Source organism: Grampus griseus, assembly GCF_964374135.1.
Source record: "Grampus griseus genome assembly, chromosome: 15".
NCBI classification, from domain to species: Eukaryota; Metazoa; Chordata; class Mammalia; order Artiodactyla; family Delphinidae; genus Grampus; species Grampus griseus.
Genome location: NC_139009.1, coordinates 5888219 through 5902801, shown reverse-complemented (window position 1 = coordinate 5902801; position 14583 = coordinate 5888219). Strand labels below are relative to the sequence as shown.

Below are 14583 nucleotides of genomic sequence, written 5' to 3'. Positions count from 1 at the left end.
TGCTGTCTCAGGGCTGGGGAGCACTGTATCTTATGCTGTGACTCATTCTAGGCACAGGCTGGGCAGCTCTGATGTAGCTAGTAGGGACTTTAATGAATTAAGGTTATAAGGGAAGGCTTAAAAAAACTACATAATATATACAGCACCTGTATTGTTTTTATTTATTGCTTTACTTTCCTCTCTCTAGTCCTGATAAAACATCTTATACATACAATAAAACCACATTCTATATCATATTCTAACTGTATTGGTAGAGAATTTGGTTACCACAGATACCCTAAGATTTTTATATACATCGTGGTAATTACTTTTCAGTGCCTAGTATTATTCATGCTTACTTATTTTGAATAAAATTGCAGTGCCAAAAACAGATTGCTAATGCTGTCATAAAGAAAGTCTCATTTTCTCTTTGACTTTTACATTATTAGTAATCTGAGAACTTAAGAATTCAGAGGTGTTTCTAAATTAATGAAATACTATAAATAGCGCTTAACATAACATCAGGAAAAAGTAAGTGTGCTGTAATTAACTGGTATTTCAGCTAAAGTACAGCATCTTGACAAGTTCTCTGTGTCTTTTATATCTCCAGTGTGGCCAGACTCCATTGATGATAGCTGCTGAACAAGGCAATCTGGAAATAGTGAAAGAATTAATTAAGAATGGAGCTAATTGCAATCTGGAAGATTTGGTATATATTGAAATAATTTACTCATTTGTCTTTTTCTTTTCCTTAACTTTGCTTTTAAGAAATGATTCAGAAGTAATAGATTATAGATTGTACTTCTTCTGTATCTCAACTTTGCCTAGTAATAGTCTAACTCAATTTTTTAAAAGGGGTAATAACAGGAGAGAAATTTTTACTTTCAGTGAAAGTTCTCAGCTCTTCAGGTTTTTTAATGTATAGATGGCACTGGTTGAATAGGGAGCACATATACTTAAAATTAAATGCCTGCCTAGAAGATATGTATGAGTCATATTGTTAAGTAACTCCCCATAATGGTATCTTATTATTATAAATATCACATATGATAAGCCAGAAAGATGTGGTCCCTTCTGATATCGTTTATGAGGGATAAATCACTATTCCAAGAGGCTTACTTTCTCTGTTTCCCAGGAATTATTTTTCAGGGTCACACAGCTACATCTGTTTTTCTGTTTGTATTTATGATTCAAATTGATGATATTAAATTGGTGATTTTAATTGAGTGATCATTTGAATTAAATTATAGTACACTCATGGATAAAAGTTAGGATAGGATACTTGTAGGCTTTATTTAAAACAATAAAGAATAGTTCTTTATCATACAGTGTCTAAACTCATCAAATGGGATCTCTTTAATAGTTTGTAAATGTGCTCTTAGATCTGATTGCAGGCTCTTTAATGTCCACTTACAGTAATGGTTGCTAACCACAAGGGTTAGCTTTGAGGTTTTGATAGTCATCTTTTCTCCTGTTTGAAAAACACAGTATGTGATTAGAAGTCCAGTGAAAAGACTGAACAAGCAGTTGTGAAACCGTTTTTACACCATTGTAGTCATACAGGTAGACAGATAAATTCTTAACAGAGCTTATGCTTCAGTGTAATTTCAGAGTAGTTTAGAGTGGGTCGGATCATGTCAATTTGGTATGATCATCTGGTATATAAATTCACATTTATTTTTCCTCACTTTGGAATGTTATTTTTGGTTTTGAAATGGTAACATTTGTGTCTGTGTGTTCAAGGATAACTGGACAGCACTTATATCAGCGTCAAAAGAAGGGCACCTGCACATTGTGGAAGAACTGCTTAAATGTGGGGCTAACCTGGAGCACCGTGATATGGTATGGACATTCTTTATCCACTGTTAATCAGCTGGAATCTTATTAGCAGTAATGGATATGTGTTAAGTCCTGTATTTTTATGTGTGAGGTGATACTATAATAATGTTTTTAGGATTTGGGATTGGGCATTGAAATGACCCTCAAGAATGTTTTAAAACCCGGTGATATAATGCACCTCCTTTAGAATATTCTTAGTCATTATTTTCTGTTTATTTTAGAATTTTAATTCTGAAATGTTGTTAAAACAACCTATTACCCTTTATAATGTATCAGTTTTAGAACTCGTGAGAAAGTTGTTCCCTTTAAGGAGAACTTTAAGAGGGACATAGTATAGTTTTAAAAATATTTTCAGTTGTTTAAAGTCATGATTTTCAGAATAATATTTATAAACTTATTTTCAAAATGTGATTGTGTTCCTAATGCCATCTGTACACATTACAAGTTTAACAAGATATGATTCTTAATTATCTTAGCTCTTATTTGATCTTGGCATCTGCTTAAAGCATAAAGGTGAAGAAAGGGATCATTTCTGGCTTAATTATTCTGCAAAATGTACAGCCTTTTCAAAGATTAATTTTAACAGGGGAAAAAAAGAAGGAATTGAACTGCCTTGATATAGACAACATGTATTACTTTGCTGCTGATGCTTTATGAAGTACAGGTGGTCTGAATTTTTAAGAAACTGCAGCACTCCACCATCTTGCACTTAATATTGTACGATGTAATATATACACAGTGTTCTTCTGCAGTGTTATATTTATTCTTAAAACTTAGTGAAGTGGGGCTTCCCTGGTGGCGCAGTGGTTGAGAGTCCACCTGCCGACGCAGGGGACACGGGTTCGTGCCCCGGTCCGGGAACATCCCACATGCCGCGGAGCGGCTGGGCCCGTGGGCCATGGCCGCTGAGCCTGCGCGTCCGGATCCTGTGCTCGGCAATGGGAGAGGCCACAACAGTGAGAGGCCCGTGTACCGCAAAAAACCCAAAAAAAACAAAAAAACAAAACTTAGTGAAGTGGTTGGTATACTTATTTTTATAGAAGGATACAGAACCATTTGTATCCTCCCTATTTCTGAAAAGAAATTGAAGTACATTGCTATAAAAATTTAGGGAGAGAAGGTAATGATGTCAGTAACCTAGCCAAAGGATGGGTATGGCAGGTAAAGTAAAATGCAGTGTTCTTATCTTAACTGGTGTATAATAAAGCAGAAGAGAAATTCATGGAATTACCTAGTTCTCAATATTTTATTAAAAGCACCATACCATTTTATCAGGTGAATTAATATTAAGTAGCTTTTGTATGCCTGATCCCTTCAGGTTCTTTTTAGCCTATCATTAATTGACTTCTGAGAAGAATCCTATGGGCTAAGGGTTAATTTTGTTCTCAGCGTATATAGTTCAGGAAATTGAGACTGGAAGAAATACTCTTTGCCCAAAGTCACTTAGCTCTTAAGCAGTCAGACTGAGTTTTGAACCCAGGACTGCTACTCCAAAGGCTTTCTCCTTTATCATTCTTCCATGTATATCAGCAAGGGAGTTAGGGACTATAAAGTACACATTGTGAATGTGTAAGAACTTGTCAAGATTTGTAAAAAATGGTTTCTTAAACTTTCTTAGTTCTCCATATTTCTCATTTCCCTGAAGTACTTATCAAATCACAGCATATTTTAACATTTAAAGGGCCTCTGTGTTTGGCTTTTAAACACCCCAAATTAGGGAAACTGAGGACTGTGTCTCCCTTAGTAGTTAGTATTGAGAGACCCTAACCTCAGAGAATTGGGTGGGTGGTGGCGGCTGCTGAACTGTGGGGGAGGGCAGAGTCCCTGGGACTTGTGTGAGGAGAGGAGGTTGTACCAGGGGTTGTCTGGGATTCAGGAATAATTCCAGGATATAATGTCAGGAAGTCTAGTGAGGATTCTTCCTTGAGAAGACCTTTAATGGACACCAAACTACAGCATTGCTATAGGCAGTCAGTTCCAGTCTTTTCATTTTGCAAATTTGGGCATAGGTTTCTCCAGATTAAATTTTTATCTCAGAGATTCTTGCATAGGGTGATACTATACAAATTAAAATGAGGGAATGATATTAACACAATTCTGGGCAGGAATTTTACAGATTACAATATTGGTGTGTGTAAGACTTGACTAAATGCCCAGCTCTATAATTTGACCTAAATAAATTATGTCAGCCTTTCTTTGTCTTTCATGACCTTGACACCTTTGAAGACTTCTTGTCTGGCATTCTTAGAATGTCTCTCAATTTGGATTTGTCTGATGTTTCTAATGATTAGACTGAGATTGTGCTTTATTGGGAAGGAGGTGATATGCCTTTCTTAGTGTACCACATCTAGGTACATACCTCACCAGAATGTATCACTGGTGATGTATCCTGGCTAAGGTAGTGTCTGTCAGATTTCCCTTTGTAATTACTAAATATTTGAGGGAAGATACTTTGAGACTGTACAGATATCTTGTTTTTGATTAAACTTTCATTCATTTATTTTAGCATCCATCAATGCATCTTGCATGCAGCAGTTATGACTGTGGTGTTATAATGGTGATTTTTCTATTTTCATCATTCCATCTACATTTATTAATTAGAATTCTTCTGTAAAGAAGAGTTCTCTCTCTCTGACTCTGACTCTGTCTTTCTCTGTCTCTCTAAATATATATCTATATATAGATACATGTAGATATACATTTTAGCACTTCCTTACTTTCTGGCATTACAAAATGCTTCAGGCTCAGGTTCATCTTATATTTTCCCTGCCTTATTTCCCTGATTATCAGCCCTGGAATCAATCAGTTTTCCAAGGAACCCTAGTTACTGTTTTTTGAAAATGTTATTTAGAAACCAGTAATCTAGGTGTTAGGTATGCTTATTGTTATTGGGATGTCACTGCTGTAGTGCTTCTCATTGGATAGATGTAGGAAATACATGTCTGTATATTAACTCTTGCATACACATACATCTATTCTGTATCTGTGTGTGTGTGTATATATATATACATATATATATATTTTTTTAAGATAGACTAGGTCGATAACCATGAACCCAATCCACTGTAGCCTTCTCCCTTTTCTTAATTTGTAACTCTCCTCTGACTGTGAGAAATCTGGCTCTCACTCTCCACACTATATATTTACTTATTTGTTCACCTCTAGTATACAAATAGTTTCAGAATTTCTAATCCATACCGTGAGAGAAACAGATTTGCTACTAAATACATTGTTTGTATACAGTTCTTTTCGTCTTTAGCATTATTACAGAATTCAGTCAAAATATTGCTTTCCAGAGTTACCTAGATCAGCTTCTAAGTAATTATGTGATTTGTTTGTAATGTAATTAATTCATCCCAGTCTATATTCTGTCTTCCCCATATTCTAGTTGATTTTTAAAACATTTACTTACAATAAAATTCGTCTCTCTGGTGTTCAGTTCTGTGGGTTTTGACAAGCACATGATGTCATATGTCCACCGCCACAGCTCTGTACAGAGCAGTTGCATCATTTCAACAGTACCTCATGCTGCTTCTTCATAACCAGCCCCTCCACCCACTCCCCAACCCATGGCTACCACTGATCTGCTTTCCCTTTCTATAGTTTTGCCTTTTTCGGATTAGGGCAAGTATTTTTCTTAAATCTCTTTTTTAGTGACAATGAAACAGAATCAGAAGGATTAAGTGATTTATATTCTTGAACCCAAAGTTGGATTGGTGCAAATACTGATTTAAAAAAAAAAGCAAACAAAACATTCACTTCTTAGTATAATTTGATTGCATTTGTCTCTTTCATTGAACTGCATTATAGTTAAAGAGAACATTGCCAAAACAAGAACACTACTCCTGTAGCTTAAAAAATAGAAAGTTACTATGCTGTTAATTCATACTTAATGACTTTGCCCACCCCTGGAAATCATGGTCTACAGATCAGTGCCTTCTCATCCTCTCTTTTTTAGCAAGAGGTATGATAATGATCTGGAATTTATAGGATGGGTTTAGATGCAGGAGTTGAATAGGGTTGCTGGAATCCCTCTCTGGAAAAAGTCTAGACTCATACCAGGAGGAGAATATCTGGAGACATAGAATGTTTACTGAAGGAAAATATTTATAAAACCAAAATAAATCTTGGAAATTTGGAAAGAGTCCGACATGAATGTTCTCTATGTCAATTTCCAAAATATAATAAAACTTCGGAGTAATCATTACTGGACTTAAGAGATTTGACTTTTTTCAGATACTATTGTGTATTTCTCTGGGGAGCTTAGGTGTTTAAAACTACATAGTAGTGATTTCTTAAAACAATGGTTCTATAAAGAATAAAGCTTACAAAAGGAACTTCATTAATGCCATTTTTGTGCTTAGAGACAATCCAGTGTTTTGTTTCCCTCCCCTGCCCCACCTTTTTGTTTTCTTTAGGGAGGATGGACAGCTCTCATGTGGGCATGTTATAAAGGCCGTACTGAAGTGGTTGAGTTGCTTCTTTCTCATGGTGCCAATCCAAGTGTTACTGGTCTGGTAAGCGTTAACAAAAAATCCATCTGTAATGTAAGTGGTAAGTTCTTTTAGGGAATACTTAAGGCTGGTTATGCTTTGGACTTCGTAGTGGATAAAAATGATCTAGATCTTACTAAAGATAATAATGCAGAATGTGATTTCAAAACACAATGAGAATTTCTTTCTGAGGCTAAGCTTATTTCTCAGTTTTTATCAACAAAAAGGCAACTCTTAGAGTTTAAATGTTAATTATAACTATACAATTTTTCAAAAGGAGATTTTGAAATCCTTAAGTCATCTTACCTGTTTTCTGTGCGTATGTATTCTTAATCTAAACTCTTTTAAAGAAAAGAGACATTTACCAAATATCCATGCCACTTTTCTATATTCTTTTTTTTTTTTTTTCTGGCCCTCTCCACTGCTAAAACCTTACTCCAAGTCACCTGTATTAGTTTTCTGTGGTTGCTGTAACATCACCACAAACTTGGTGGCTAAAAACAGCAGACTATACATTCTTATAGGTGGTAATACATGCATTACTATTGTACTTTGCTTGAGACTTGATCTCAGACTGCAGATTAAGAAATTGTTTTATTGATGGGGGGATTCCTTTCACGATGTATATGTATGTCAAATCATTACATGCACTTTAAATGTCTTACAATTTTATTTGTCAGTTATACCTCAGTACAGCCGAAAAAAAGGAAATGGTTTTATTCAAGTTAATGGACGGATTATAAAGAAAGGTTTTATATTCTTATTAGTCTTACCTGTTGGTTAGATAATTACATTGTGTATTGAATCTATAAAAATAGATGTGTTCATAATATATATTTAAGGTTGAGTGCATCTCAGTTCCCAGTTATGTATTATGAGTATTACATGTGTTTTTAAAGTGGAGAATGGTCTGTAACTTGATTTTGTAAAATACTACTTTATATTGCTCCCTTTGTTGTTTCCTCTTCTTAGCAAATGTGTGCTGTAAATATCCACCTAAAAGACTTTTTCTTTCCCTCCCTCCCTCCCTCCCTGTGTACCTACTCACCCACCTGCCTACCTCCCAGCAGTACAGTGTTTACCCAATCATCTGGGCAGCAGGGAGAGGCCATGCAAATATAGTGCAACTTTTACTGCAAAATGGTGCTAAAGTCAACTGCTCCGATAAGGTAGGTCAGCAAGATCTTTCCAGGTTCTAGTTCATATTATGTCCACTCAGTGTGTCTAACTTACAAGGATTTTCATATGATCTCATGCGGCGGCTCTGATGTATCTTATGTTTATATTTATTAATACATTTTATAAAGACACACATCTCATAGGTGGGTTCCTCCTAGGTATTAAATACGTGCTAAGTGTCCTTCCATTGTCTTTTATATCACATTCATCATTCTCAGGAAAATAGGTAGGGTTGATTCCCTATCTTCATTATTTACTGTTGTAGCTCTTCTTTCTACTGTGGGTCCTGTCTGCCTTCTCTGTATTGTTGCCAGATGATCTTTTTTTTTTTTTGCGGTACGTGGGCCTCTCACTGTTGTGGCCTCTCGCGTTGCGGAGCACAGGCTCCGGATACGCAGGCTCAGCGGCCATGGCTTACGGGCCCAGCCGCTGTGATCCTCCCGGACCGGGGCTCGAACCCGTGTCCCCTGCATTGGCAGGCGGATTCATAACCACTGCGCCACCAGGGAAGCCCCCGGATGATCTTTTAAAATTTAAGTCTTGTTCTTTCTCTCTCATATTTAAAATCCTAAAGACATCAATCCCTGTTATGATGTATAAAGATAATCCTTGCCTCCGTCTCTACCCTCTCTCCTGCTCTCTCTACCCCAAACTACCTTTACTCAACTATCAAATGATGCAGGTTCCTGAGTCCATCTGTTTTTAACCCTCCACATCTTGCAGGTGCTCTTTCACAGTGTGGAGTGCCCTCTCATCCTCGTCTGCTTTAGCTTCTGTTCATCCTTCACACTCAGCTCATGTGCCATCAGCTCCAGAAAGCTCCCCAGGATTTTGTTCTATTCATTTTTTAAAATCCTTAATACCCCAAATATTTGATAAATATTTATTTAATTATTTCATTCTTTCTTGCTTTTGGAGAGCTTTGATAGCTTCTGTGGTTTCAGGGCAAAGCCCAGACTTTTCAGGTGGACCCAGTCTTTCTTCCCAGGTTCACTTCTTGCCATTCGTCTCCATATACACTAAGCTTTTGGATACAGAAGATTGTCTATCATTCTGTGAACTTTTTTCTTTCTTTCTTTCTTTACTTATTTATTTTTGGCTGCATTGGGACTTTGTTGCTGCGCACGGGCTTTCTCTAGTGGCGGCGAGCGGGGGCTACTCTTCATTGTGGTGCGTGGGCTTCTTATTGTGGTGGCTTCTCTTGTTGTGGAGCATGGGCTCTAGGTGCGCGGGCTTCAGTAGTGTGGTACGCAGGCTCAGTAGTTGAGGCGCTACTACTCAGTAGTTGTGGCTTGCGGACTCTAGAGCACAGGCTCACTAGTTGTGGCGCACGGGCTTAGTTACTCCGCGGCATGTGGGATCTTCCTGGACCAGGGCTCGAACCCGTGTCCCCTGCATTGGCAGGCGGGTTCACAGAAGCCCCATTCTGTGAACTTTTATGAATTTCTATGAAGTGCGTGTCATGGTTTATCCTATTCCCTCTGCTAGGAATGTTATGACCTCCTCTGCCTGATGAACTCCTATTTATTTTCTCAAGTCTCAGTTGAGGTGTTAGCTTCTCTGTTAAGTCTCCTTAACTTACCCAGTCAACTTAGATGCCCCTTCTTCTGTAGTCAGTATTCACTGTCCATACCTCCATCAGTGCACAAAAGTTCTATTGGTCAAGGCTGTTATAAAAAGTAGGTATTCATTAAATGTTCATTTCAACCTGCAGTCTCCCATGTAGTTAAATGTCACTGTGAGTATTCTTGTGTCTCTTCATTGTCTTATGAATCTCCCCAAAGATAAAGCATTGCTTTTATGCATGATTTACATTCTCTGATGTCTTTTGAATCACGTTCCAGCAGAAGGCGCTTTTGAGTGCAGTTTCTAGGCGGACATTTATTTTGTCAGGTACAGAGGCCGATCTGGGGTGGTGGTTAAGAGCACAGACTGAAGCCAGGCTTGTTGGGTTCATGGGTCTTGCTCCACCTCTTAGTAGCTTTGTGACTTCGAGCTTGTAATTAACTTCTCAGGGCCTTGTTTGCTCAGCTGTTAAAATGTGATATTGTGGTTTGTACTTATTCTTCTGATAAGGATTACACACGTTATCTCGTGTAAACTATTTAGAACTGTGTTTGGCACTTGGTTGTTACTATTTCAGACTGTTGGACTTTATATTTCACAAGATATGGGAAGCAAAGAAAGCTTGTTGGAAATTAGAGGCTATATGACATTATGATGGAAAAATTGTCACTGATTGTAAAAGTTAAATTTAATTAAAATACATTTCATGCAGTGGTTAATCATCTATTAAGGAGAAATAGTATGGGGAAAATATGATTTATCTAGGATTAAAATTATGATTGGTATAAACCATAATCTAAAAATGCTCAAAGTATGATTTTTATCAAAATTCATGGTGAGAGCTAGTTTCTTTTAATACACCTTAGGTAATAATTTTAAATTTATTATTTCTTTAATAGTATGGAACCACCCCGTTGGTTTGGGCTGCACGAAAGGGTCATTTGGAATGTGTAAAACATTTATTGGCTATGGGAGCTGATGTTGATCAAGAAGGAGCTGTAAGTATCTTTTCTATTTTAACTGCTGGTAGTAGAGAGATGTTTTTAGTTTTAAGAGAGAGAATACTTTTTCCTTAGTATATACCTAGAAAAATTTCCCTATAGTTTCTAAACGATACTTAGAAAAACAAACATCTTCTGTTATCCTGGTAAATATATTATATTATAGATATTATGTATTACAGATATGTGCTTTTAAGGATTTATTGCTAATGCACATAAATTTTGGGAGGCTAAAACTATATGGAATATCTTTTAGTAATCTTAGTATAAATTAAAATACTCCCCAAATCAAATTGTTTGAATTACTGTTGTGGAAAGAGTTTCTATTTTGTTAAAATACCTTTTCTTTAAAATTCTAAAATAATATAATTTTTTGATATTTTAATCTGTGACTTGTTTTCTCTAATAGATTTAAAAATATCAAAAATCTGTGGTCAAAACCTATATAGCTTAAAAATTGGTTCAGTATATCTTACAGTCTAGCGGTTATAAATTCCTTATTGAGTACCCGCTGTCCACCCAGCCCTGTGCCAGATGTGCTGGGGATACTGGAGAAGCCTATCATATCGCTCTTCTCTTGAGCTTGTAAGAATATAGGTAAAGGAGACGACATTTATGCACAAGAAACAATACAGACTTCTGTTAACATAATTATTGTTATTATGTGAGATGGATCATAAAGGATTCTGAGAAGAGTTGCTACCAAATCTCTGGCTGCAATGTAACAAAAGTGAATTCTAAATCATTAAAAGTGACTTCCTGGCATAATACCAACCAGCTCCTCCTATTGTCCATGTTGACAGAAGCTACTAATTGATGACCTTCGAGGGGTACATAGTATTTTAGTGGTGTGCGGAGATAGAGCATGATTCTTACCCAGGCATGGAAGTCATACCTTTCACTTGCCTCCTTTCTGGACAGTTTATCAAGTGGATGAGTGGCTTGTCTCTATGGTTATTGACTGCTGAGGAATCTGAAAAGGCGGTGTTATTTTAATATTGAGAGAATTATGGCTTAGTTCTGGGGGCTGATATAATAACTGAAATATTTCTATAAGGAAATTGCATGGTATCTCAAACTAGATCAAAATCTCAACAATAAGTTTTAATATTTCTTTTATAATGAGTCAGATTCTTCTATTATGTGATTTTGTTATAAATTAAATGTGCAGTTTTTAAAAGAACCACTAAAAATAAGACACTTTTGAAAATGTGGTTTGTAGATCACTGTGGAAAACAGGGAAATATGTTATACTTTTATTGAAATATTCTATAGCTTATTAATTCATTGTTTTACTTCAGTTTTTCATACAGATTTTATTATAGACAATTCTTTGAAGTCTGATTGATTCTTACTTTGGATTATTTAACTTAGAACGTGTTTAATTTTGAATCATCCTGTCAGCTATTTTATATGTCAGTACTTTAGTGAGAGGGTTTGTTCATTGTAAATGACTCCAATTTTGGATTATCATTTAAAGAATTGAATGTCGTAACAGTCCTATTGACCGAAGAGAATTAATGTATCTTCAAAAATGGAAAATATGCTTCTGGCCACTTTTGGTCTGTTTCTGGTTATTTATATTGGCATTTTATTATCAGAAATAACTGCTAATAATAGGCCACCTATTTGAAAACATCAGTTTTTTGACTATAGAATAAATTATATGTTTTCTGAAAGTACTAATTTCTTGGGTGTTGTTTGATTTGTAGAATTCAATGACTGCACTTATTGTGGCAGTAAAAGGAGGCTACACACAGTCAGTAAAAGAAATTTTGAAGAGGAATCCAAATGTAAATTTAACCGATAAGGATGGAAATACAGCTTTGATGATTGCATCAAAGGAGGGACATACAGAAATTGTACAGGATCTACTTGATGCTGGAACATATGTGAACATACCTGATAGGGTAGGTTATCTATTTAGAATTTGTCTTTCACTGGTGACATTGATGGAAGGTTACCTTAACTTCTCACCACCTTTCAAGATTCTTCCTGCATGACATACATTTAAGATGTTTTATTTCTGCCTTTAGAACTAATAAGTTAAAACTTTCCAATCTTTGTGGAGGTGTTCTTCTAAATTTTTCAGAAATAATGCTGTTATTGAAAATGTGATCTTGAAACCATCCTAACTATAGGTGTTGTTCATGGCTGTTGTTATTCATTGTTCCAAGGCTTCAAGTCTCCCACCCTTACACCTAGAATTTTCAAATTGGTATCTCTTGTTCTCACCTCTTCTCGGAAGTCTACACTTGTCTGTCCAGCTCAACTTGAACTGTCCACTTGAATGTCTAATGGGCTTCTTAACTTACAGCAAAACAGGTGTCTTGTTTGTTTCATCCCACACCTGCTTTTCCCTCAGTCTTCTCCCTCTCAGTAAGTGGTACCAGCATCTATATATCCTGTTGTTAAAGCACCAAATCCTACACATTAGTCCTGATTTCTCAAGACTACCCAAGCCAAAGTAGCTACCCAGTCACTTTCTATCAAATCACTATATTTTATTTGCATTACATTTATCTGATTTCTTATTTGTGTTTATTGTATGTTGTCTGTTAGTCTCCTCTAGGCTATAAATTCTCTCAGAGCTGGGACCTTGTCTATCTTATTTCCTAGTGCCTAGAACAGTGCATGACACATCGTAAGCAATGAAATATTTATAACCTTTTATTAATTTACTAGTCTGAACCCACATTAATGCTAATATTCTCAACTAAAATGTGTCTGCCATGGGTTTATTTACACTTTTAATGTAGTAGTTAAGGTACTACATCATGGTGCTAGACTTAATAATCCTCGAGGACCTGCATCTTGCTATAGAGCCCACTGGGGCCCACTTAGGATTGAGATGAGCTGTAGCTTATGGAATCACCCAACCCAAACTCATACAACTGATTTGTAATTTAGCAGTTAAAAAAAAAGGCCATTTACAGTATTTGCACTAGGGGAAGATATAATTAATAATGATTATTGCTTGGTGGATATAATTTCAGGGCAGAGATGTCCTTATGAGGTAGTGAACTTCATCTAAGCCTTGTACTGGGGAGTGAGTCTTGTGCACTGTTGGCCTGTAATGCCAAATTGATAGAATATAGGTGCTGTTCTGGGAACCAACCTTCTCCCTTAATTAAATGTGGTTATAAACCCACAGATGGCTCTAGCTTTATAACTCCCTTCTTTTTAGAATCCATGGCTTTTGTCATATAGTATTATTCCAAGGGATTTGTATTATGTAATTTCCAAATGTTCATCTGGTTCATTGACAGCCACTGTGTCATTTTATTTAATTTACATCTGTAATGGGAGGTTGGTTACCTTCAAATAGAATGGCTTATTGTTCTGGGTGACTTATCTTTCTAGACTTTTGTTGTGGAATTTCAGGTATAAATGTTCTCATTTTGAGGTATAAAGTCTTCTGTCCCTTATTCTGAAGGTTATTAATATCAGGTATTAATATTAGTTAACTTTCTGTTATTTAGAGATAATTTTTTCCAAGAAATTTTCAGAAAAAATCTGTTAAATTAATACATGACTAATTTTAACTTGAAAACAGTGTTTTTTGTTCCATCATCAATTCACCTTGGTTTTTTTTTTTGTCTTTTTAGAGTGGAGATACTGTTTTAATTGGTGCTGTCAGAGGTGGTCATGTGGAAATTGTTCGAGCACTTCTTCAAAAATATGCTGATATAGACATTAGAGGACAGGTGTGTGTGATTACAGGGCTGTTGTTATCTTAGTATAATTGTTTGTATATGTTGGCTGATCATAATGTCATTCTTCCAGTTTTCCTATGGAGACAAACATATAAATCCTAGTACGTTTAATGGATGCCTGTATTATTAAGTTTCACTGCCATTATTATGAAATTTCTGTATTGATGTCAAGTTAGATTAGGATAGAAGTAAAGCATAAAGAAGTTCATGTTTTTCAAATACACCTCCCTTACTAATGTCTAAATATATTCAGTTCTGACATGAGTAGTTTATGATACCGAGGCAGTTGGTGGCACTTTGAGTGTATGGGACTTATTTTCTTTAGTATGTGTTTCCTCTGTTTTGTCTTCTTCATCCATGTATTGTTCTTCTGTTCCTGTTGTTTCATCTTTCTTCTCCTTTTCCCCCATTTGCTAGCCTTTCCCAGGACCACTTGGTAGTGCCTATGGATTTTGCTTAAGGCAGTCATAGCTCACAGAACTGTAAAGATTATTTATTTTAGGGAAAAGCTTCCCTAAAGTTGAGAATATATCCAATATGTCAAGAGCTTTAGATTAAAAAAAACTGTACTGAACAGCCTGTTTTGTAGTTGGAGAGTCTACATTTCTGCTCAGTTTTTTTCCTTGTATTTAGCTTGTATCCAAATCCACTTTTGAATCAAACTGATAAATATTATGCCAAATGCCATGAGGGTCTTAACATGGGTCCCTTGCCTGAAGAAACATGTGTTTTAGTTAGGAAAGTTTTAGTTTGTTTTGTTTATATTTATTCTTATGTTTTTATGTAAACATAAAAAGTGTTGCCACTTTT

General features: G+C 36.0%; 1 protein-coding gene across 14 annotated transcripts in view; it reads left to right on the top strand.

Annotated features, from left to right (window-relative positions):
* Positions 1–14583, top strand: part of KIDINS220 (kinase D interacting substrate 220) — a 100413-nt gene that overhangs the window by 12823 nt on the left and 73007 nt on the right. For 10 of the 14 annotated variants that reach the window (XM_082672389.1, XM_082672388.1, XM_082672387.1 and 7 more), the window contains exons 3-9: positions 590–688; positions 1723–1821; positions 6237–6335; positions 7379–7480; positions 9956–10054; positions 11770–11967; positions 13666–13764. In XM_082672389.1, coding sequence (XP_082528515.1) covers positions 590–688; positions 1723–1821; positions 6237–6335; positions 7379–7480; positions 9956–10054; positions 11770–11967; positions 13666–13764 — 795 coding nt within the window. The remainder of the gene's footprint in view (positions 1–589; positions 689–1722; positions 1822–6236; positions 6336–7378; positions 7481–9955; positions 10055–11769; positions 11968–13665; positions 13765–14583) is intronic. The other 4 variants (XM_082672390.1, XM_082672398.1, XM_082672395.1 and 1 more) reach the window with 1 other exon arrangement.